Raw genomic sequence first — 26,449 nt, forward strand, 5'->3', positions numbered from 1 at the left:
ACTTACTGTCAATCAAAAGAACACGGCAGTGTATACTCAATGAATTCCTCCATTGATAACTATTATGATGGTAATAATCAATAAGTATTGGTAGTGTTCAATTTAGTATTTTATTTAAATACATACGTAAGCAGGAGAAGATGGCGGTGCACGGCCACTTCGGTGATGATATCTGTTATCTGTCAAGTAGGGGACCGTGCACAATTCTGATTTGATGGAGACGGACGTGAGAGCATGGAGGAACATCTGGAAAACTTCTGAAATGCCTGCTTCGCTGTCGCTGCTACTGTGTGGTAACCGGAATCTCCGGAGCTGAAGGCCCCAAAATCCTTGGCTTTGCGTGTTTCAGCGGCCGGGGCGAGGTTGAAGGCGCTCGGCAGAGGATGACGCTCAGGAGGCTGTATTGGAGGAGGCTGGTCGGAAGCTCGAAGTTTTCGGATGGATGGATTCAGTGTTGGCTGTGGTCGGCTGCTTCCAAGGCATCGGCAAGTTGATGGTGCCTGGAGGTTTATGGCAGGTTTATGGGATCGACTCGCGGACTTTGAGACTTTTGTTTACTGTGCCCATGGTCTGTTCTTCATCAAATTATGGTATTGCTTTGCACTGCTGTTAACTATATGTTATAATTATGTGGTTCTGTCAGTGTTAGTCTTTGGTTTGTCCTGTTTTCTGTGATATCACTCCAGAGAAACATTGTATCATTTCTTAAGGCATGTATGCTTTTCTAAATGACAATAAAAAGAGGACTGAGTGTTCTCATAATCTAATCTAATCTAATTTGTTACTCAGTTAATTGGTAGTTTGTCTTCTTATTTGGATGAAACTTCAGCTAATTGGGGCAGCTGCTTAACTGGGCCAAAATGTTCTGGTCCCGATGTGTCCCATTTAACCAGAAGCCACCGTATGTGTAACACATTATTGTTTCATCAAACAACTGGGTCAAAGCAGTTGAGCACAGGTTGTTTTTGACAATTTTTTCAGGGTTTCATAGACTGTATTTTTCCATGTAGAAATTATTTTTACATTTTTGCATATTGTATTGAGGGGTTTTTCCACAACTGATGGTAAACCCATCAAACCAGCTTTAACAAGCAGTGTTGTGGCACGAGTCACAATGCTTTACTGTACCAGCGACCTGGGTTCAATTCTTCCCGCTGCCTTTAAGGAGTTGGTACGTTCTCCCCTTAATCACGTGGGTTTCCTCCGGGTGCTCCAGATTCGTCCCAAAATCTGGTGGTAGGTTAATTGGTTGTTGTAAATTGTCCCGTGATCAGGCTAGGATTAAATCAGGGGTTGCTGAGCTGTATCTCAATAAATAGGTAAACAAGTCATAGAGTGACTGAGTGATAGTGTATAGAAATCAGGCCCTTCAGCCCATCATCCTCTGCTAGTCCCATTTTTCATTCTCCCACATCCTTATGAATTCCCTCAGATTCTATTAATATAAAAATTGAATTTGAAATAAAATCATGAAAAGTCTTGAATTTTTTTTTTGGGGGGGAGCTTAAGTCCAGAGCTGTACTATTTCCACTACCACCGCTGCTGGCACTTCCTATCGAGTCATTCTGACTGATGACTCCCTGCAGTTCCAACAGCAGACCGGATTATCATCTCCAGAGTCCTTGTGAGACGGAAAGACAGCAAGCTTTGCAATGTCTTCAGCAACCCTGCAGGTGGAGCACAACAACAGTTTTCCTGGTCGAGACCAAAACGGTTCAGATAGACTTCCTCCTTGTCTTTCAAGCACTTGCTGTCTGATGCGCCAGTGGCTCTGACCACTGCTTCCTTCTGGCTGACTGTTGCCTACAGAAGTACCTCAGGGCTGACCGGAGAACATTGAAGTCGGATATCAAGTTGCTGACCCAGATATTATTGAGAAACCTAAGAGGTATTAAATGGTGGAGAGACCATGAAGCCACTCTTTGGCTCCCTGAATGTCTAGTAGGGAGAATTGAAGGACATCAATGGGAATTCATCAGTGCATTCAGAAAGCAAGACTGCCACAGGGAAATTGGACAAACTCTAAAAGACATGTCGAATCTGCTCCTGCTGCAAACAATGGGATGGATGTAGAGGAGGAACTCTGAGCGGAAAGTGCCAGCGGGCCTTGATGTTTGCCTTGGTGTCCACTAAGATCGTCTTCCGATCCGGAGACTTCTTAGTGGAGTATGTGGAGAAGGTGTGGCCCGTATCTCACTGCTGTCTGTAGCAGCCAACCAACCCATCTTTAGACTCAGCTGGAGGTTTTGAATGGGGTCCAGAGAAAGGGGTCCCAACGTTGCCCCGTTCTCAACGGCCACCTTTTTATGTGCCTGCATCAAGCTTTGTGTACACAAACATCTAGTGCGGCTAACTCTCTCCCCCACCCACCCTTTTGCAAAGGAGGATCCTGACCTTGGTGCCATTCAATATTACACTCTGTTGGACCTAACTGCATTAAAGGTCCTTCATGGAAAAGTTTCAGCAGTTAAAAAAACATTTTTGACAGCATCCATCAGGCAGGTGTCAGCACAGAATGAACTGGAAGCTCTGCAGAAGAAGATGGTGGATCTAGTGGGGTGGTTTCCAATGCAAACTGTTCAAGTAATTCGGCAGAGTCCTCATCGCCAAACCCCTCCCAACTGTCGTGAGAGGGACCCTCCCCATCGGATTCTTCCCACACAGCCGGAAAATCACTCTGGCTGCATACTGCCCTTGAGGGGGCTGAGGTGCGGGTAAGAAAATCATCTTCCACCTCATGGACTGCGTGTTTGACAAGAAGATCTGGAAACGGATGGGAAGAACCTTGTCGAGATCTCACAAAAACAATTTTTATTAGAACCAGCAGCATTATAATGGAGACAACATGGTGTTACATAAGGAAACCCAATAATGCTGTTCAGATGCCTCTCGATCTCAATCTATTTCATCACGGCTCTTTCACCTTATTGATTATCTGCACGGCACTTTCTCACTAATTTTGCATATTGTTATTGCCTTTCCCTTTGTACTATCTTGGAAATATCAGTATGGGTGATGTGCAAAACAAATGTCTCACTGTATCTCGGTACATGTGACAAAAATAAACCAATTACCGACTGAAAATCATAATTTTATGGGTTTCACGTCATGGCTTTTGTTTTGGACAGCTCAATACTCCTTCAACATAACACCTATTTTAACATTAAATCCCATGGCTCACAGGCCTCTCCTAGTCTACATCCTCGGTTTCTGGTTCTTTCGTTGAAGGCCATTTCTCATGTGTCCCCAATGTCCCATTGAAGGTGTTTTGTTGAAGATGCATCATTGAAATGTTCCCACAGCCAATAGACTCACTTTCAGAGACTCTTCATCTCATGTTCTTGATATTTATTGTTTGTTTATTTATTATTTCTTCTTTTTGTATTTACATTGTTTGTTGTCTTCTGCACTCTGGTTGAATGCCCTAGTTGGGTAAAATTTTATTGATTCTGTAATGGTTGTTATTCTATGCCCACAAGAAAATGATAATAACATTTACTTTGAAAACCCTTGCTGTCCCAGAGTTGTAACCCTCTCCCTCCAGTCCAGTTTTGTGAAAACACTCCCCTTACTTTATGTTGCAACCCAGAGACCATCTGCACATTCTCCACAGGATATTTTTAAAGCTGCAGTTTCGCAGTGAGTGTGCCCACTGGTTTCTGTGTATTTTAAAAACATTCGTGCCTCTAAGGTATTTCACCCAATTATCCAATGCTCTTTAAATACAAGTGGCATTACATCCAAAGCTATTTCTGGTGTACAGCTGCTTGCATTGGTTATCATGGCAGGAGCAAGAATGTGAGTGAATTTCTCCCCACATTACCCGTTCCCCTTACTGACAAAGTTCCTCTATTAGTGGTTCTGTGATCAGTTATCTTGTGACTGTACTAATTGAGATCAGTACAGATCCAGAGTCCAAAAGGGGCTTTGTGTATCTCACCATTGAGTTAACCCATCAAATTCTCAGACTGTTATTTCATCTATTTCCACAATCACTGAGCGACATAATGCAATATATAATTGATGCAAATTTTATTTCAAAAGCAGTAGTTTAGATTAACATGATTGCAAAATAATTTGTACAAATATTTATATACAGAACATCAAAAAATAGAAAAAGGTCTATAACTTTAAAAAACTTCACATACCAAGGGACAATCAGACAAAATTTAATGCCAGGTTAATAGGACCGCTGACCAAAGACTTGGTCTGAGGAGGGAGATCTGGGGTAGGGAAATTAGAAGGTGGGGAGTACACAGTTCATGGGCTGGGCAGCTAAAAGGTACATTGCTGATTGCAACACAAAGGTGGATCCAACTGTTAATTGTACTCTTAGCATTTACAACAGTTCATGTTTGAAAGCAAACCAAAAGGAATTTTATTTTAAGAAAATATGCAAACATTTCGTATTTCTCATTGTCTGATGCAGTTTGTTGAAAGGCAGGACACAGACCTGGATTTTCCCCAGGAGCTGTAGATAGTGGAGATCAATTATTATCTTTAAATACTGAGACCGATAGACTTCTGTTTGGCAAGAATATAGATAGATTTTGAGTAAAGCTGGCGAATGGTGCAGTTCAGCTTTGATTTAATTGAATCATGGATCCAATTCAAGGATCTAAGTGCTTCCTGTTCCTGTGCTCCTTCCTGATCCTGTATTTTCTTCCCTGAGCTCTTTCTTCCAGTACCTGATACAGTGCAGGACCAAGATCAGGCAAGGACCTGAGTAACTGGACACTGGCCCCAGTCTTCCAGTGCATGGGTCTGGAGCACCATTTCTGCATGGGCAGAGCACCACAGGGCTTCAGAGAAGATTGACAAAACTTCTTTTTCCAAGAGCACCCAAAATACTTAAAAACCCTGAGAATCTCACTAACCATGGTGCAGTACTGTCCAAATGATCCATTTTAATGTGAGTTGCCTCAGAGCCAAATATTGCTGGCACTACAAGAATTTAGAACTCTGCTCTAACTTTGCTCTTGAATTCTCAAATAGGCTGCTGGGATCTTAATTTAACATTTTGTCCAAAGCATAGCATCTCTGTCAGTAGGGCACTGCACAGGGATAATCAGCCTAGATCAAGTGTTCTAGTCACTGGAGCAGGACTTGGACCCACACCCCTCAGACTACAAGGTGAGAGTACAACCCACTTAGCCACCGCTGACATATGATACAATTCAGTTAGTGCTGCAGATACAGACATGTCAGAGAAGAGGTCCATTTGGGTTGAAATCCTGTGCTTCGTGTCCAACGGGCTCACAGCAGATACCATCCAAAGCCAAGTGACACTACCACTAAGCCAAAAAAGAGAGCGAATCGCAGGCTGGAACTGTCCGTCAGTAAGTCGCGTGGTTGTGAAGGCTGATACAGAGTGTCTCTTTTGTGCGCTGCCCGTTCTGTGAAGAAAGCAGATTACTGTCATTGGCCAATTATAACCAGCCAGTGGTTGTAAGTAACACACAAATATGCTGGAGGAACTTGGCAAGTCAGGCAGCATCTAGGGAGGGAAATAAGCAGTTGATGTTTCAGGCCGACTGTTCATTCCCCTCCATAGATACTGCCCAACTTGGAGTTCCTGCAGTATTTTGTGTGCATTGTCTAAGATTTCCAAAATTTGCAGAATTCCCTATGTCAGTGGTTGCAAGAATTATTGTGTTTACATTAAAACGGAATATTCTTTTATCCTCGTGCAAGCCTTTGTGTTCTATTTGTTTCTACCTCCTCCTTTTGCAGGAGGCTACAGATGTTATTTGACTCCTAGGCAAGGCTAGGGTTACCCAACACCAGCTTAGTAACCCATCCCATTTCCACCCACTAACCCGCTCTTTTAGAGTTCTCCTTTCTGGGCATCCACTAGAATCAACACCCCCCCCCCCACCTCCCGGAGTCTTCCATACGCAGTTATGCCCCTCTCACATTTATTTCCCTTACCCTGAACAACCGTACGTTTTCGGATCTCACTGTCATGTACAGGGCCGTTTCTCTCTGACCCAGAGCTCAGTCTCTGGAGTTCACTGAAAACCTGCAAAGAGAAATGAAGAGATGTTTTTATTCCAAAGGATGCACAGCAGCTGCCACTTGGGGGGGGGGGGTGGTTAAAGGAAAGGTGGGAAGGAACTCAATCGATGTGAGATAGTCCGAAAAGGCTGGGCTCCAATCCCCAAAGAGGTTTGGAGCAGCTGATCTTTAAAATAAGTAAAAGGAATACAATTGACCATTATTCTTCAAATTGGCAGGAAATATTCCATCACCTGACTGCCGGGAAGCTATGGTTAAATATCTTGATGGCTGGGCTCATGCAAGCCTGGTCACTGGAGTGAACCTTTAGCTGGGTGGCAGCTTTCCTACCTCTGAATCCAAGTTGCAGTGGTGGAACTCCCTTCTGGAAGGTCTTAGTGAGAGGAGTACTGAGCTGGATGTCTTGGTGAATGGAGGAATGAGTTGGAGTTCTGGACTAGCTAATTGGACACTTTGGCTTGATAAGTTGACTTGAGCTGGGTAGCAGCATACACACCTCTGAATGAAAGGAGCAGTGGTGGAACTCCCTTCTGGAAGGTCTTAGCAAGTGGAGGATGGGTAGGACTTCTGGACCAGCTAAATGGATACAATGGTTTGATAAATTCACTGCATCCTCTCTGCACTGTATGTGAGAGACCACACAACATCTTCCCATACCATCAAAAAAAAAGTTTAAATAATAACAAAAACTGAAAAAGAAACTCAGTAGGTCAGTCAAATCTTCATGTCTGTGACTCTTTCCCAGAAATGTTGATATTTCAGATTTCCACCATCTGTAGTTTTTTTTTGCATCTGTAATTATTTTCAGAATAACTTAGTTGTCGGTTAGAATGGAGGTGGTGCAGAGAGGATTTGTGACATGTTCCATCACTGTATTAGTCAGATTGAGGTTACATCCTCTGCAGGGTTTGAAAAAAAGTAGAACATACGGATATGAACAGAACCACCACTGCACACTGCCAGTCTTAAATGATTTGCTGACCCACAAAGCGTACAAATTTAACCAGAAACTGTGGTTACTGGTTTTGTAGCATTCAGCATGTCTTACCTCCACGTTCAGCTGAAAGGCCCGATTTGCCTCTTCCAGGATCCTTTGCTGCGTCTCTCCGACGGCTTCCAGCGTGTTCATGCGCGAGCGGTACAGCTGCTTGAACTTGTTTGCGCTGGTGATGCGGTCAAAGGTGAAGAAGGCGCTCCCCTCGCCCGTGCTCGGCAGCTGCAAAGCTTTCTGGGCCACCTTCTTCAGCACCTGCCCCCCCGACAGGTCACCCAGGTACCTGATGTAGGCGTGAGCGACCAGCAGCTCGGGCTCCTCGCGCCCCACGTGCTGGATCCGCCTCACGTATTTCTCAGTGGCCTTCGGACACTTAATGTGGCTCCTCCACTCCGGCCCATGGAAGCATTCCAGGTCCTTCTCCAAGGCTTCCTTCCGATTCAGTTCAGAGGGAAAGTAGACGGGGGCGAAGGCCGGGTGGTCCTTGTTCCGCTCGCTCTCCTCTTCCAGGGCAGTGTAGATGAAGTACAGAGAGTCCAGTAACAGCTGGAGTGGGGAGGGAAGCAAATGGCTGGTGAGCAAGGTTTATCTCATGACTGGAGCATCAACACAGGAGGGGACGGAGGGAGAGGGTAGAGCAGACATTGGCTCGTCTCAGTGAGCTTGTCAGCAAGATGATGATACTGAAGGGGAAGGTAGAAAAAGAACTCCCATGGTTCTGAGTGCATTGGAGAGATACGAGAGCCAGGTTTCCAACCTACATTGAAAGAGCGCTCGTTCGAGGAGCATTTGTCTTACCACCCAAGGCAAGAAAGCAGCAAGACCAACTGAACTCCCCGCTTCCAGCTTGGTAACGATAGGGAAGAGAGATGTGGGAAGGATGGAAAAGAGGAGGGATGGGCCAAGTGCAGGCCAAATAATGAAGAAAATATGAAACAGGATATTCAATTACAGTCCAACTTCAAACTGAAAGGATGGTACATTCTTGCATCCTTACCGTAAATTGATCTTTGGTGACCTGGCCCTTCTGGAAGTTCCTCATAAACTGAGAGTTCTCGGCCAATTCATGGGACTCCTTTGTGGCCAGCTTCAGGGCTTCTGACAGGTCACTGGGCACGCTGAAGGAAGAAGTCAAAAGGGAATTAGTTTGGACGAGTCCAGTGTTAGTTCAGTCTCCACAGACCAACTCCTCGGTTCAAACAGACCCATCTCCAAAATACATGCACAATTCCTGATTAGTTCTTTCAACCAAGAGCTTTATGGAGGGAAATAGAAACTCTTTCAGCTGTGAAAAGCAAGCCCTTCCCCAGTGTACACTTCAGGTTCACTGCTCAGTGTTTTCAAGCCCAGAGTTCAATTACGCCTCTGGTTCAACCCAGGGCAATCTGGTGTCTCGTGCTATACTATCCTCCCCAGTCCATGACAGGGAATTAATTCCCTCTGCCTATCCCAACCCAGAGCAGTGCGGGCACCCACCTTCCCTGTCAGCTCGCTCTCCAACCCAGGATATTGTATTAGATTATAACCCCTACCCACTTCCTCTCCAACTCACATTGCAGTAGCTCAGTCACCTGCTGCTTGGCCACCTCGCTACCAGGAAATGCTGGGTTTACCAACATTAAACCCCAAAGTGTGGCTAGTGTGGAATGGGGATGGACTGCTGTATAGCAGATATCAATTTGAGGACGGCAATCTGATCCATGGGGCCTGCAATGCATGAAGAGCACTTTGATCTAAATCTGTATCGGGACATTTTTAAGTGACTAATTTGGGTTTGGATTGAGGAAGCTCTTCCTCATCCATCTTGTGTGCTTCCCGAGTCCAACAGGTTTGTTGTCATTGTGCTCCAGTTGGCCAAAGGACAGAGAACGAGTGATATTTGTACAGTACTATGCAAAAGTCTTGGGCATATATAGGTAAAGTACCCAAAACTTTTGCACAGTACTGTGGTAATTTTATGTATTGCACTGTACTGCTGCTGTAGACAAAGAGAAAATAAATTTCATGACATCTGAGTGATGATAAACCCAACTTTGATATGGGTCTCTGTGGCGGACTGAGAGTGGGAAGGGGGCAGGGAGAGGGGAAATCATGGTTGGGAAAAGGGGAAGGGAGCAGGAAGCACCAGAGAGACATTCTGTAATGATCAATAAACCAATTGTTTGGAATCAATTAAGCTTGCCAGATGTCTCGGGGTTGGGCGTGTCTGGACTTGTGCCAACCTCTGTCCCCGGCACTCCTTCTCCACCACCTGCCCACAACCCTTCCGTGGCACTCCACCCTCGCCATTCCCATCATCCCTTGCTCCCACCAGATATACAAACTTGCTCTCCGCTCCAGGTTGACAAATCTAGTACTGTGCAAAAGTCTTTGGCATCCGAGCTAAGACTTTTGTACAGAACCATACTTATCAGCTCAGTTGTTAAACTGTCTTTATGGTATCCTGTTCACTTTCCTTTTTGTTTTTGGCGCGTGCATGCGTGTGCGATGTTGGTGAGATGATGTCTTTTTCATGCCTTTACAAGGCGCGGAGCAAGAGAGAGACTGTGTGGATGGCCACTCCTCACACAGACATTTCGCAGTATTTTTCCCTTTATCTTACGAGGTCGAGTTGCGATCCCGACACTCAACCCGGCACGGATGGAAAGTGTACTCGGGAGCGGCCCTGACCGGGTTCGAACCCGGGATCCTCCGTTCCAGAGTCCAGCGCTGATGTCATTGCGCCACCAGCCGGCCCCTGCCCACTTTCTCAACTAATCACATCCATCACATGTTCCCCAACCCAATATTCTGCTGGGTCACTAACTGTAACACCCCCCCCAATTAAATACTGAAGGAGTGGCACATTTTTTGGCTTAGGAAGCTGGAGCATCTCTCTGCATGTAACTGTGTTACAAACTGCAAGTGTCTTACCTGCCATTCAGGAGGTTGCTGTTCTTCTGGTCTTGAGCTCCCAGCTGCAGCAACTCGTCGAAAACCTGCAGTGTGGAAATAAATTGAGGTAGTTTGAGACCAAGACTGAAGTACAGACAAGCCTCAAGGACCAGGCCAAACATAAACCCTCAGTATGAAGCTAGTGAGCTATTCGTACCAAGGACGAACAACTTTCCTACTAAGGCTGAAGATGCAGCAGAAACAAATCCAAACAACCTTTGATAATATTAAAAACACCCAGTGAAATACTCGACCAGGACCTCTCCCTTACCTCCACATTCAGCTGAAAGGCCCGATTTGCCTCTTCCAGGATCCTTTGCTGTGTCTCTCCGACGGCTTCCAGCGTGTTCATGCGCGAGCGGTACAGCTGCTTGAACTTGTTCGCGCTGGTGATGCGGTCAAAGGTGAAGAAGGCGCTCCCCTCGCCCGTGCTCGGTAGCTGCAAAGCTTTCTGGGCCACCTTCTTCAGCACCTGCCCCCCCGACAGGTCACCCAGGTACCTGATGTAGGCGTGAGCGACCAGCAGCTCGGGCTCCTCGCGCCCCACGTGCTGGATCCGCCTCACGTATTTCTCAGTGGCCTTCGGACACTTAATGTGGCTCCTCCACTCCGGCCCATGGAAGTATTCCAGGTCCTTCTCCAAGGCTTCCTTCCGATCCAGTTCGGAGGGAAAGTAGACGGGGGCGAAGGCCGGGTGGTCCTTGTTCCGCTCGCTCTCCTCTTCCAGGGCAGTGTAGATGAAGTACAGAGAGTCCAGTAACAGCTGGAGTGGGGAGAGAAGTGAAAGTCTGATAAGCAAGCTTGACTCACTATTGAAACAATGAGGCACATGGGGAGAGAGAATGAGGGTGGATGAATAAGATGACTCAGGGTGAGGAGGTATGGGAACTGACTGTAGGGAGCATAATATTAAAGAGGGCACAGGGACAAAGAAGGGTGGGGTCAGCGAGTTCTTAGATATCAGATTCTGCCTTCTTTCCAAGCTTTACAAAGGAAACACTACATTATCTCAGTTGAAATAGAATCCATACAGTTTCCATGGGAACCTGGCCCAATATTTGTTGCTCAATCAACATCACAAGGATAGAAAATCTTATCTATGACGTGGATCATGCCTCTGTCAAATTGGCTGCCTTTTTTCCCCACATTACTACAGACTCCATATCAGAAGTGTCTCTGCAGTGAGGGACTGGGTTGAGAGAACAGGTTACACAAATTGGGCGTATTTGCTGAAGGCAGGAGATTGGGAGATCACACCGTAGTACTTCGAAGAAAGTAAAGCAGTGTTGGCCCTGACCAGATCTTTCACCTTGTCCTTAGAAGCTGACTGAAAGGTTATGGCCTACATTTGAAGGGAGACCGTCAAAACTAGTAGGAATAACACTGAGCAGAGGACTATCCACATTTGGGGTTCTACTGACCTGGTGCCTGGATTCTGAAGAACACTTTGGAGATTGGTTGGAGTGGTTAATAAAGAACTCTGTTACTGTGTGTGATTGCCTCAGAAAGCAAGTTTGGTGGATCTTAATCTTTCCTGCACTCCCTTTTAAAACGCTCTAAATATGTTGATTCCCTCATTGATTACGAAGCTTGAGATAAACTCTGGAAACAGAGGTAAAGTGTGACACATAGAAACGATTAAAAGAAAGATTCACATTATCAGTTGGAGGTACAGAAGAGTAGGGTTTCAATTACTGGATTGGTAGTCAAAGGTCTGAACCACGACTTAGATTCCCAGCAGAACAACTAGCAAGTTTAAACTCAAACAATTAAACTCAAAATAAAAAAAAACTATGCTGATGATCAGAATCGGGTTTAATGTCACCAGCACATGTCGTGAAATTTGTTGTCATTGCAGCAGCAGTACAATGCAATATATAATGGGAAAAAATAATTGAAGTAAATATGTATACATTTTTATTGATATAAATTAGTTACATTAAATAAGTAGTGCAACAATAGAAGTAAAATTGTAGTGAAGTGGTGTTCATGGGTTTGATGGCTATTCAGAAATTGGATGGCAGAGGGGAAGAAGCAGTTTCTGAATTGTTGAGTATGTGCCTTCAGGCTCCTGTACCTGGTAGCAATGAGAACAAGGCATGCTGATCAATCCACCAGGGTCATGCTGTCCTTTAGGGACAGAAACCTGCCTTCTTTACTCTATCTAGCCTACATGTGACTCCAGACCCCTCAACGTAATCTCACACCTCCTGAAACAGCCTAACAAGCATTCAAGTTGAGGGAGATCAGTTATGCCAATGATTTCTGAATTTAGAAAACCAATTAAAACAACAGTAATTTCTTGTAAAGATTGACCATGGTGAGCTGGGTAATGTCCTCATTTCAAATGATTGGAGTGCTCCACAATCAAGTGCACAATATGTTCCTTAATTGCTGATAAGATTTGCCAGGCTCTTTAAAGCCATAAAATCTCCTCCCCTTCAGCACAGACTGAGGTTGCCCAGTATAACACCTGTTGTTTTGTAGGTGCCCGACTCCCGATTGGGAAACTCAATGTTGTGACCAGTGTTGTGCAACTGAGCAAAACTGACAGGGCAGCTGTAAAACAACACACTTCACGTTATCCAAGTCAGCAATTGTAAATCTGATTCTGAAATTCTGTAATCTGTCAGGTTCCAGACTTGTTGCAGTAGATGAGACTGGGCTGGCTAACTCATCCGTAGGTGAGACAAATGAAGACTTGTCTTTTTCAAGTCTGTGTGAAGAATTATCTCAAGATTCAATTTTATTAAAGGGCAGTGGGTTTCTCCATGGAACCCATAGCTATATTTATAAACACAAGAGTCTGCACTAAATGCTGGAGGAACTCAGCAGGTCAGGCAGCATCTATGGAAAAAGAGTAAACAGCTGACATATTGGGCTGAGACCCTTCACCAGGACTGAGAAGAAAGGGGCAAGATGTCTGAATTAAAGTGTGGAGGGGGAGAGGAGAAAGAGGCTAGCTGGAAGGTGATAGGTGAAGGGCTGGAGAAGAAAGAATCTCATAGGAGGGTGGAATGTACTTCAGCACTAACAAGCTATTTGCTGTGCACAAGTATTTCCTACATAATAAACGTAACTATCTTTCACCTAGTGCTTAACAGCCAACTAAATGCTATGGAGGTTGTGAAAGAAGCAGTAAAAGTGATCCTTCCTTACATGTGCAGATGTATGGCTCTGGCCTGATGTCTATACCCAAAGCCTTGCCTATCTCACAGGTTCCAGGTCTCACTGCCTCCCACCAATTCCCTAATCACCATCTTCCCCAAGGCCATGGTCAGTGAACTTCATCTACTTGTGGAGACACAGTGTGGAACAGGCCCTTTCAGCTTCGCTGCCAGCAATCCCCGATTTAACCCTCGCCTGATCACGGGACAACTTACAATGACCAACTAACCTGCCAACCGGTTCGTCTTTGGACTGTGGGAGGAAACCGGAGCACCCGGAGGAAACCCCACGAGGTCACGAGGAGAATGTACAAACTCCTTATGGACAGTGGCAGGATTGTACCTCATTTTGTAAGCCACCTCAAAGATTATAATCTTCTGGTACATTGCAGTATGACAACAGGGAATCTGTGCTCATTCCTCTTAGATTGGGAAGGTTAAGGGGAAATTTAACAGGGGTATTCGTAAATGAGTTTAAACAGACTCGAGGTTGGTAACCAATGGACACAGATGGAGGATAATTGATAAAACAGCAGAGGAGATGAATTCAGTTCAGATATATAATGAAAGACATTATTAATAACTGTGATAACTATTCGAAGAGAAAACATTTATAGGGCTTGGAAGAAGAAAATGATGGAATCTAACTGGATAGCTCCTTTGAAGAGCCAACATGGACATGAAGGACCAAAAGATCTCCTTCAGCAGTGAAAGATCCACGATTTTATTGCTGGGACAACTATTGAAATATGGATAAGTAGCGCAAAGATAGATGATTTCGAGAAGTTCTCAAGCATAGTTCCATCCCACTTAACCCCCATGTATACTAGGTTGACCAAATTGTCAAAGGTAGATGCTTACTGTAAACTGATCCCTTGTGACTTGACCCTTCTGGAAGTTTCTCATAAATTCGGAGTTTTCAGCAAGTTCGTGTGACTCCTTTGTGGCCAACTTCAGAGCCTCTGATAAGTCGGTGGGCATGCTAGGACAAAGAGGTCAAATTGGGTCAAGTACAGCAGTACACAGGGAGTTTTCCGAGTTAAACACATCCTGGGGCAGGACAGGAGGAGTTAATCAGGTTGAATACGTGCCCCATTCCTGTTCTAACTCCTGGGTTGCCTCACATCTGGTTCCCAACCCCCACTCTAACTCCCAGTTTCAATCCCATCCCCATGCTCTAACACCGGGGTTTCCCCCATTCCTGGGCTCACACACTCCTTCTGTAACTCCTGGCTTCCACCCCCCACACTCCATCTCCTGGGTTAACCCCCCTCCTCACTGTTCCATTCTCTGGGTTACCCCCCATCACCACCATTCCATCCCCTGGGTCAACCCCCATCACCCCCTCACTCCATCTCCTGGGTCACCCTCATCACCAAAACTCCACCCCCTGGGTCACCCCCCATCACCCCCTCACTCCATCCCCTGGGTCACCCCCCCATCACCAAAACTCAATGCCCTGGGTCACCTCCCATCACCATCACTCCATCCCCTGGGTCACCCCCCATCACCAAAACTTCATCCCCTGGGTCACCCCCCCATCACCATCACTCCATCCCCTGGGTCACCCCCCCATCACCAAAACTCCATCCACTGGGTCACCCCCCCCCCATCAACATCACTCCATCTCCTGGGTTAACCCCTCCTCACTGTTCCATTCTCTGGGTTACCCCCCATCACTGCCACTCCATCCCCTGGGTCACCCTCCCCATCAACATCACTCCATCCCCTGGGTCACCCCCCCCATCACCCCCTCACTCCATCCCCTGGGTCACCCCCCCATCACCACCACTCCATCCCCTGGGTCACCCCCCCCATCACCACCACTCCATCCCCTGGGTCACCCTCCCCATCAACATCAGTCCATCCCCTGGGTCACCCCCCCATCACCCCCTCACTCCATCCCCTGGGTCACCCCCCCCATCACCACCACCCCATCACCATCACTCCATCCCCGGGGTCACCCCCCCCATTACCACCACTCCATCCCCTGGGTCACCCCCCCCATCACCCCCTCACTCCATCTCCTGGGTTAACACCCTCCTCACTGTTCCATTCTCTGGGTGACCCCCCCCCCCCGTGCTCCATCTCCTAGGTTAATTCCCCCCCCCAACCACTACGATTCCTGGGTCCCCCCTCCCCACAACAAATCTTCGGCTACTACTCCCGGTTCCAACCCTCTGCTCTAACTCCTGGCTCTGCCCAGTTCCCCATCTGCTCGGAAGCTCGGATCACTTTTCCCTCTAACTCTTCACGCCCCCAATTCCAGCTTCAGTCTTGGGTCGTGCTGCTCTCTCCTACCTTTCAGTATCCATGGGGAGCGCCTTCTCCTCTTGATCTTTTCCCCCCTCGATGCTTCTGATTTTCGGACTGCTGGAAGCGGGCAGCTTCACTCTCTTTTATCTCTCGTTCGGGTTCAGTGACGTGCCGAGGGGTTGTCTTTGTGGCCAGGTCCCTCCCACCATTCACATGACGGTGCCCGCACAATGAGGCCGCCCTGCAAGCCGGTTGACTCCATTTCCTCACGGACTGTCCGCTGCTCCCCACTACTGCTCCTCTGTGGCTCTAAGTGAGCCGCCCAACTCAGGCAGGCTGGGGTAGTGCAAACAACAGAGTCAGCATCGGCAGAACTCTGCCCGGGGTTTAACCCCTTGGTTGCTGTTTACAGAGCATCAAGATGAGGAGTCTGTGGAAAGTCACGCTGGGGCTCAGGAAGCAAGATGGAGCTTGCAGTTATATCAGGACGTGAGACATTTCACGCCCACTGAGGTTTTCTTGCAGTGCAGTCAATCTACGAGCGGCCAAATTCCTCATGGAGCAAGTACTTTTGTGATACTGATTACAAGCTGGTGCGCAGAGAACTCTCCTTTCTCTGAAACAGTCCCCCAAGACCTTTTGCACACAGAAAATGCCTGGGACCTGTTTCCCATCAACAAATGGCACCTCTGATAGTGACACAAGCCCTCGGGCAGAAAAGTTGTCTGCAGAGTAAAGCCCAATTTATACTTCTGCGTCAAATATACGCGTACCCTATGCCATACCCTACGCCGTAGGGTGACGTGCACCTCCCCAAAAATGTAACACACGTCGTGGCGACACAGACCGCAACAACTGTGATTGGTTCGCTTGGTAGCGTCGCATTTCCCGTTGCTGTTCTCCGCCATGTCCGTACACTGATGCGAAATAAATGGTTGGAGACGATGAACCAAATCGTCAAATCTACCTGCTGACATCCGAAAATATTTGAAATGCATTTCCCTGTCCATGTCTCTCACGAAGAAACTCAACACAGTGGCATAGCAACCCCACCGCCAACTAGCGTTTTGGCGGTGAATTGCAGAGCGACGCATGCTTGCTACGGCGTAGCCCGTACGCACAAGTATAAATCAGCCTGAACCGTGTAGGTGGAAGAGTCCAATGTTCCTATGCTGGTCATTTTCTCTAAAGGAACGTAGTCGGTAAACGGGACCTCTCAGAACAGTGTAGAGACACTCTCCTCCCTCACCTCCTCCTCCTCTCCCAATCTTTGTCCCCTGTCGTTCTTGTTGTCACTCCCCACAAACCTAATTGCTGTCTCTCCCGGCAAACTCATCCCCATGACAAACCCTTCTGCTTATTATCCCATCCCCTTCATTTCATGCACCCTCCTTCCTCTCACTCTGCATTTCCCTCCATCATTCCTTCTCGCTCTCCTGTCACACTCCCCCACTCTTTCCCTCCCAGTGACATGCTCTGTCCACACTATCCCTTCTTGTTGTTTCATTTCTCCATAATCCCTCAGTCCCGCTCCCCTCAATTCCGTCTTCCCCACTCTCCCAACATACCTGTATTTTTCTTTAGTGCAGCTTCTCCCCGCCCCCCAGTCTCCATAAACAATGAACTTTGAACGTTGAATTGCATTAATCTTTAGTCGAAGAGCCACAAAGTAATACAGCATGGAAAAATGGGCCCTTTGTCCCATCCCGTCCACGCTGAACAAGGTGCTAGCCCCTGCTTGCCTGCATTTGGCCCATATTCTTCTAAATCTTTCCAGTCCCCGTACTTGTACAAATGTCTTCCGAAGCCTATGGACCCTCTGCCTTTAGTTACTCGTGGATTATTTCCTAACACATGGCCTGGTTCCGAGGATCGCACAGCAGGAACTGACAGGATGCCCAGTCCCTCCACCTTCCTGCTAATCCCTCCACATAAACCCTCACTGCCCCTGCATCAAAATAGAAACATTAGGCAATAAAATGGGAAGGAAATGAAGATTCTCATTTTCCACCCCCAGCTGGTCATCCCAGCCTTGGGTCACCTGGTCAGTAGCTTCTTGGCATCCTCCTCCTCCTCCTCACTGAGTAGGCCTTCTGTGAGGTCCTTTCTGCATTGGCTGTCTGATCGGTGGTCCCCTCAGTTCCGATGCTCCTTTCTTTGGTGGGCTCGCCTTCCTGACCTTTCAGCTCCTTGAGCCGGCTTTTGATCCAACTCACGCTGAAAGGAGCCCCACCTATCCTTCCACCTTCCATCCCATCATTGACTCTTGCACAATTAAAGTACACAGAGAAGCAAAATAATGCTGATACTAGAAATGTTATTTTTATTATAGAGAGATACAACACAATAACAGGACCTTCCAGCCCAATAAGCCTGCGCCACCCGATGACACTCATGTGACCAATTAACCCACTAATCGTACGTCTTTCTGGAATGTGGGAGGAAACTGGAGTACTTGGAGGAAACCTACATGGTCACAGGGAGAATGTACAAGTAGACATCCCCCCCCCTGCAAAAACTCATTTCAGGGAGGTAGCACCATCAAATTGCGGGAGACTCCCGGAACTTTCAGGAGAGGTGGGATGTCTGTACAAGCCCCTTACAGACAGTGGAGGAGTTGAACCCGGTAGCTGGTGCTACATGACTGTGCTGCCCTAAACTGAAACAAAGGGGAATTGGAAGGGCTCTTGAGAGAGTGAGGAGGGAGAGGCATTAATGGGAGAGAAGGGATGGGCAGTTGAAGCTAGCAGGGCTACAGGGACAGAGCTGGAAAAGAGATGATGAGTTTGCCTAAATAGGGCCAGCACAGCCTTAAGTAGCATCTTCTCTACTGTTAACCATTCTTTGCCAGAAACACTCAGCAGGTAGGCAATATCTGTAGAAAGAGAGGCATGGGTGATGCTTCAACTCAATAATCTGACATCATTATTGGAAAAGAGAAAGGATATCACCTCAGAAAAGAAGGATGCCCCTCTAGAACGGTGATGAGGGGGAATTTCTTCGCCAGAGGGTAGTGGATTTGTGAAATTCATTGCACAGGTGGCTGTGGAGGCCAAGTCATTGGGTACGTGTAAAGCAGAGGTTGATAGGTTCTTGATTAGTAAGGGTATCAAAGGTGTGAGAGAGAAAGCAGGAGAATAGGGTTTAGAATGATAATAAATCAGTCATAATGGAAAGGTAGAGCAGACTCAATGGGCTGAATGGCCTAATTCTGGTCATAAAACAGACGTTAAGCTGCATAGTGAGAAGGCAAGGAGACTACAAAAGGGATTTTTTTTAGCATATTGGAAGATATGACAAAAACAACTGTAAGGAAAAAAAAGCAAATTAAAAAAAGATAAAGGATCTATTTACCAGATAGGTAAATGTGTGAACCCGAATCACTGTCTAAAATTAGCACAGGAAATCACTGTTGACACCATAAGTTAGAAGAGAAACACTCAGTTTTCAGAAGTCAAGGTTATAATATGCCTAATCATAAAATGAGAACTGTTCCTTGAACTCGGTTGTGCTTTGTAGAGGAAGAGGATGGAGTGGGAGGCAGGAAGAGATTCAAAGTGAGAGTGGATCAAAAGTTAAGGGTTACTGTTCAGCCTGAATAGTGGTGTTTTGTGAAATGGTCACCAAGTCTGCACTTGTTCTCCCCGGAAGGGAGGGAACTACATTTTGAGCAGCAAACCTAAATGCTGAGTTAGAAGTTCAAATTATTTACTAATCGTGTGGAAAGGCTTGTAGAAGCATGGAAGGGAGTGGGTAAAAGAGAAAGGGGGCAAGTACGGGAAGAGAGAACCCGAACTCCCTGATGCTGAAAGGTAATGCCGGATGGAAGACGTATCTCAAGGAGAGCTACAGAAGGAAGCTATGGAATCAGAACAGATGTGACATAACCACTGGAAGCAGGGTGGGAGGCAGTGTGACCCTGATAGCTGTGGGAGTTGGTGGGCTGCGGAGAACACAGGACGATGGCTTATTGTCAACACACATCAGAGATGGACCAAAGTTGAAGAGTGGCAGCGAAGATGAAGATATTTTCTGGTTCAGAGCAAGAGTGGGAGGTTTCACTCATATAGTGAAAAATAAAGTGGGAAAAGGGATCTGAATAGGGCTGAATAGAAAAAACAAGTTCCTCAAATTCCACCAACGGTAGGAGTTGGCAAAGCCTAAATAGATTCATGCAGATCAGATCAGCAGACTAGGCAGCATCTGTGTGGCAAGATTTGAACTAAAATATAATTACAATTTGCTCTTTTTTTTACCAGAAATGGCCAGTTATGACCCAGGCTAGAAAGGATACTATCTGAAGTCGTTGAGTCCTGATGTGTGTATGGTGATTAGTTGAGGTGCTGTTGCTCAAACTTTCCTTGGGTATGTTTGGAACAATAGAGTGTTCAGAGTGACAGTAGGATGGATAATAAAAGTAATAAGCAATTGAAAGCTCAGGATTACCCTTGCAGCTTGAACTGAACAGTCCTACAATGGTCGCCTATTCTTCATTTGGTTTCTCCCTTGTAGAAGAGACTACATTGTGAGCACCTACTGCATTGGAAGAATTTTACTGTGTCATAATGTGATCTCTTCAAAAACATCGTCTAGATTTGTGTTTGGCTTCCTGTATGGTGACAAAGGAAGAGGTATAAGGGCAGGCATTGTATCTGCTGTGGGATGGAGTATGGATATTGGGGTTGGTAGAACACTGAATTAAGGAGTACCTTTAGATGTTGAAAAGGGAAGGAAAGATGTGTTCCATAGTAGCATCTCATTGAGGAATGGAGACAGGTGAGGATAATATTAGAATCAGTGTAGTTGAGATCTCAGTCAGATATAGTGGAGGGAAGCTACAGTGTGGGGCGGGGAAGGAAGACGTCAAAAGGACTGGTACAGTAAGAACATATTATCATTGTGAAAGATGCTGGAGAAACTGGCTGTGTGAAATGAAGTTTTTATAGGAAACAGGGTGGGAGGAGTTATGTGGGCTTGTCATGTATATTAGCCTCGAACTGATTTTCTAAGATAGAGGTGGAGACGTCAAGAAAGGGGAGGAAAGAGTTAAGGATGGATGATGTGAAAGCGAGAGGAAGGTGAAATATAGCAGCAAACCAAGATAGCAAATAGCAGTCCTGAAGAGGGGTCTTGGCCCAAAACGTCAACTGTTTACTCATTTCCATAGATGCTGCCTGACCTGTTGAGTTCCTCCAGCATTTTGTTGGTGTTGCTGGTTGACACGACAGGAGTGCCCTGGTGTAACCTTGTCCTCATCACTAGAGATGTAAATGTCAAAAAAGGCAAAGGCTATTCAACCCCTCAGGCCTGTTATACAGTTTAAATAGATTAGGTCTGATTGGAATTCATATATAATCAGAGAGACGTAAGAGACTGCAGATGCTGGAATCTAAAACAAAAGCAAACCACTGGAGAAGATGGACTCCTGACCTCACAGCCTACCTCATTATGGCCTTTCACCTCATTGTCTGCCTGCACTGTGCTTCCTCTATAACTGTAACACTTTATTCTGTATTCTGCTATCACCTTTCTCTTGTACTACTTCAGCATACTGATATGATGAAATGATCTGTATGGATGGCTTGGAAAATAATGTTTTTCATGCGCCTCAGTACAGGTGGCAATAATAATCCAATTTACCAAGTTGGTCTTTGCTTTTTCCAGAGCAATATCATCAGAACTGCAGGGCAATAGAGGTCACTCAGCCCCTTAAAACTATTCCAGTCACCACCTCCTTATATTGAACTCTTAACCTCTCGAAATGCTTTTGAATTAGGAGGACATTTGAATATTTCATGATCAGCAATGGAGATCCAATTGCAAGGACTGTCATTCCCCATTCCTGACCAAGAACACTTGAGGAAAGAGCTCCAAATTTCTAATCATTTCAGTGTGAAGCACTTCCTGAACAGCCTACTGTAACTTTGTTATAACTTTTTGTTCTGGACTCGTCCATCATGGTCTCTTTCCATTAACCATACTACTTCTCTGAACAACTTAATTAGATCACCCGGTAATCAAAAAGCCTGTTTCAACCTCTAAGCCTCCTGCTGCTAGGATCTAGGGTTAGCACAGCACTGGCCAGCAACTTTGTGCCCAGGTCTAACACCAGTAAGTTGCTAGCCAAGCCACAAAGAGCTGAGGGGAATCCCACCCTCCATCCAAACCCCAGGGCGGCGGCAGAGTCCCAAATAGCATTTCTGTTATATCTTTATTCAACTTCTGAATAATAGGACTAACTGTGATCACATGTCGTGGACAGTGAGATCAGGGTAGCAGACTGATGGACAGTGCAATCAAGCGGAAAAGTCATAAGTGTTTTAAACAGAGAAAGTGGAGAATTCTACAGCTGGGTGGTTTGAAAGAGCAATCAAATTTGGGGAGCATCAGAGGACTAAGTTAGGGTATGGCTGCTTGGTAAAATCAAAGCAGAAACGTAGTTTGAAATGTTCAGGTGAAGGATGGGAATTGCAGGGCAGTAGCTCAAGGGGAAATGATTCAAGGAGTTGCCAAGGGCAACAGAAAAAATGGGTGGGTTCAAGGAATGTGCTCAGGAAGTTCTGGATCATTAGCCCATCCAAGAAACCTCCACAGCTTCTTAGATTGTCTGAAGCAGCAAAATGAGAGACATTTTGTGCACAGGGGCTCCCAGTAAGATGAGCAGTGAGGTAATAGCCTCATTGCCACAACCAGTTTGGCAGAGTGGGCATCCAGTCACCACAAGCTGGTGGACAAGGCATGCTCGTCCTAAGGCAGCAATGTGGCACTCACAATTTTGGGTAAGGCTTCTCTGTTGACGTCCGGCTGAGAACAAACGAGGTGGGATGCTGGTGGGACTGGAGCCAGACCCAGCAAGAAGAGAGGCTCCCTGTTGTTTCATTGCCACCCTCTCTCCCGAGATGCAGGTCTGAGGGCGGGCTATTTTGTTGCACACAAACAAACGAATTGCGAAACATTTTTATCGATTCTGCAGATCAGGAGTGGGAAACAAAATATTGTGACATAATATGGAGAGACGTGCAGGCTGTTCTTTCTACAGAAGAAGACAGCTTTAATTGAGGTTATGAAAATATTTTGAGTAAATAGGGAGTAAATATTCTTACATCCATATGCCAAGCTAACAGACTCCAAACATCCCTATTGTATCAGTCTCTATTGCCAATCCCAGCAATGTATTTCAGGTACCTACCTCTCTCTATAAAAGAAAAACCTACCTCTGACATTCCCCAAACTTTTCTCCACTCACCTTGAATGGATATCTTTGGGTGTTGGTCTTTGCCACCCTGGGGTAAAGGGACTGTCTGCCCACTCTATCTATGCCTCTCATATTGTTATCAAGTCACCTCTCAGCCCCCTTTGCTCTAAAGAGAAAGGGTAGCATCCTGGTAAATCTCCTTTCACCCTCCCCAAAGCTTCCACATCCTTCCTATACTGAAGTCACCAGAACTGAGCACAATACTCTTAAGTGTGGTCTAACCTGAGTTTTATAGAGTTGCAACGTTATCTCACAGCTCTTGAACGCGATCTCCCAACTAATGAAGGTCAATACACCTGCTTAACCACCCTATCAACTTGCACAGCAAATTTGAGGGGTCTATGGACGTGGACCCCAAGGTCCCTCTGTTTCTCCACACTGCCAAGAACACCACCCTTAACCTTGTACTGCATCTTTAAGTTCAATCTTCCAGGGACTATTACTCCACACTTTTCTGGATTGAACTCCATCTGCCACTTTTCTGCCCAGCTCCGCACCCTGTCTATATCCCGCTGTAGCCTCCCACCCAAATGCCTTTTAAATGTTTCTGACTCTGCCACCTCATGTGGCAGCTCATTCCATCTATTCACCACCCTTGTGTGAAAAATATCTTGCTCAGGTCTCCTTTAAATTTTTCCTGTGTCACCTTAACTCTATGCCCTTTAGCTAGTTGCTCAGCTCTTAAAGGTACACTCCAGCTTTAAGTTCCTTGGCATAAACATCACCGAGGATCTCACGTAGTCTGTACATACTGGCTGTGTGGTGAAAAAGCACAACAGTGGGCACGTGGCCAAGTGGTTAAGGCATTGGACTAGCTACCTGAAGGTCATGAGTTTGAGCCCCAGTCGAGGGGACGTGTTGTGTCCTTGAGCAAAGCACTTAATCACACAGTGTTCTGCGACGACACCGGTGCCAAGCTGTATGGGTCCTAATGCCCTTCCCTTGGACAACATCGGTGTCGTGGAGAGGGGAGACTTGCAGCATGGGCAATTGCTGGTCTTCCATACAACCTTGCCCAGGCCTGCGCCCTGGAGAGCGAAGACTTTCCAGGCGCAGATCCGTGGTCTCGCAAGACTAACGGATGCCTCTTTCACCTCAAACAGTTGAAGAAGTTTGGTATGAGCTCCCAAATCCTAAGAACTTTCCACAGGGGCACAATTGAGAGCATCCTGACTGTCTGCATCACTGCCTGGTATGGGAACTGTACCTCCCTCAATCGCAGGACTCTGCAGAGAGTGGTGCGGACAGCCCAGCACATCTGTAGATGTGAACTTCCCATGATTCAGGACATTTACAAAGACAGGTATGTAAAAAGGCCCTGAAGGATCTTTGGAGACCTGAGTCACCCCAACCGCAAACTGTTCCAGCTGCTACCATCCGGGAAACGGTACCACAGCATAAAAGCCAGGGCCAACAGGCTCCGGGAAGTTTCTTCCACCAGACCATCAGACTGATTAATTCATGCTGACATAACTGTATTTCTATGTTATATTGACTATCCTCTTATACATACTATTTATTATAAATTACTATAATTGCACATTGTACATTTAGACAGAGGTGTATTGTAAATATTTTTGCTGCTCATGTATATGAAGGATGCAAGTCATAAAGTCAATTCCACATGACAACTAGACACCATCCGTTACAACTGCCAGTCCAAGCTCCCCCAGGAGTCTGGAGGCCGCTGTCTCTTTGGAAGCTGTAAGGGCTCAACAACAATCCTGTCACGGAGCTGACTGGCTCAGGTGAGTGGCAGACAGAGCCTGCACTGCGTTGCATCCACCACACGAGCAGCTTGAAGCTCTTCAGGAGCAGTAACAAACCATCCGTGCCTCCCTTCACTCTGAATCCATTTGATTCAGTTCATTGCCCCTCATGCGCAGATTGCAGTCCCGTCTGGAAATTAGGATGCTATGTGTGACGGGAATGCTCCTCCCAGTACGTGCAGGGATAGAGCCCGTGAGTGCTCACTGTTCCCACACGCACACAAATTCATGTTAGCAGGACACAGATCCAGCGTGAGCAAACATGCCGGGTAACTCTCCTGCTCGATCAAAAATACAGCACCCAGTTTCTATTTCCATTTACATCACAGTGAATTATAATACATCAGAGTGACATATTCCCTTCCACCTCCATTCACACTTCTCTTCCTTGTGAGCGGTCATGCACAGATTGCTTGAGCTGTCTGTAGTGAGCAGAGTCACGCGTAGATTGCACGAGATGTCACTAGTGAGCAGAGTCACATGTAGATTGCACGCGACGTCTCTAGTGAGCAGAGTCATACGTAGATTGCACGAGCTGTGGCTATTGAGCAGAGTCACTCGTGGATTGCACGAGCTGTCTCTAGTGAGCAGAGTCACGCGTAGATTGCACGAGCTGTCTCTAGTGAGCAGAGTCATGCGTAGATTGCACGAGCTGTCTCTAGTGAGCAGAGTCACGCGTAGATTGCACGAGCTGTCTCTAGTGAGCAGAGTCATGCGTAGATTGCACGAGATGTCTCTAGTGAGCAGAGTCATGCGTAGATTGCACGAGATGTCTCTAGAAGGAACCGTCGAGATAGCAGGATCCAGATGAAGGGTCATGCCAAAAAAAGTTGACTGCCCACCTCCCTCCATAGGTGACAGCATCTTGAGCCTCTTGTGTCTCCAGGGACCAGACAGATACCTGTCAGGTGTCTCAGCTCTGGATGGTGAAACATCAGTAGGGCAGTGTGAGTGCCAACAGGATTGTCATCCAATGCCCAATGGAGTCACTTGGTGTCCAGGTTCAGGACCTCGATGCATCCTCCTTGAGGGCACCATTTCACCTCCCACAGCTCTTGAGCAGCACCCTTGCCCATGCCTCACATCCAGACACACAAAGTTTCTCCTTCAGTTGGCCCAGGGCAGCTATCTGAGGCTGTCAAGGTTTTGTGGGTCATCGCGGATATCTGCTAGGACACAAAGTGAATGGAAAGAGCCAGACTGCAGGGGACCCTGGGATTCGGACATCAAAACCACAATTAAGGTCGTGAAGTGGAGTTAATGTTTTGGATAAATGCCAGTATTTTCCATTTTTATGTATTCCAACATCGAGGGAACAGGCCTGGGTTCTATTTCTGTGCTGTAATGTTGCAATAGTTGTTCTATAGCTGTGTTACTAGGGCTAGGGCAGTTGAACTGATCTAACTGTGGGACGACCATCTCTTTGAATTTACCACTGCAGCAGATGGAAGTGGGGAAAAGTTGGCTCTGCAACTGCAGTTTTTATCAGATGCAGACAACAGTTGGGCAAAGGGCTCAATTGATTGATTGCCTAGTTACTGGTGTGTGGGTAGTAAGCACGTCAGCTTGCTTGAAGTCAACAAGGCAGATTAGTCTAGGTAGGAAGCCAAGGGCAATTCTCATAAATTGTAACGAGAAACCTTTATTTTCTCCAACACATTTATTGGGAAGGAATAGATTACTGAATATGTTCACTACTAATTAAAGTTACCCCAATTTAACCCTAGCCTAGTGACCAATTAGCTTATCAACTGCTACGGCTTCGGACTGCAGGAGGAAACCAGAGCACCTGGAGGAAACACTCGTGTTTAAGGGGAGAACCTGCAAACTCCTTACCAACAGCATTGGGAGTGCGGCTGGGTTCAAATCCCTCCATGCTCTCGCACCTCCATCGTCCACCATCAAACCTCGTCACCACCAATGTTCCCTCTGAGGTGTGCGCGTGGGCGCGTGCACACCCCTTTTGCTGGCAGCGCACAACGGAATTTAAACTGCGCACAAAAGTTTGTCACCCTCTACCTCATCGGCACGTTAAGTATATTTCATAATCGTACAC

At 46.4% G+C, this 26,449-nt stretch overlaps 1 protein-coding gene across 1 annotated transcript; it reads right to left on the reverse strand.

Moving 5' to 3' along the window:
• Positions 1–4,015: 4,015 nt before the first annotated feature.
• Positions 4,016–15,669, reverse strand: hmox1a (heme oxygenase 1a). The gene is made up of 8 exons (XM_063062651.1): positions 15,415–15,669; positions 13,975–14,095; positions 10,218–10,709; positions 9,926–9,990; positions 8,010–8,130; positions 7,067–7,558; positions 5,932–6,022; positions 4,016–5,396 (listed from the first exon to the last, which is right to left on the reverse strand). Exons 1-8 carry the CDS (start codon positions 15,426–15,428, stop codon positions 5,257–5,259), a joined length of 1,536 nt encoding a protein of 511 aa, XP_062918721.1. The 5' UTR covers positions 15,429–15,669; the 3' UTR covers positions 4,016–5,256.
• Positions 15,670–26,449: the final 10,780 nt, after the last annotated feature.

This window comes from Mobula hypostoma, chromosome 11 (assembly GCF_963921235.1).
Source record: "Mobula hypostoma chromosome 11, sMobHyp1.1, whole genome shotgun sequence".
In the NCBI taxonomy this organism is placed as follows: domain Eukaryota; kingdom Metazoa; phylum Chordata; class Chondrichthyes; order Myliobatiformes; family Myliobatidae; genus Mobula; species Mobula hypostoma.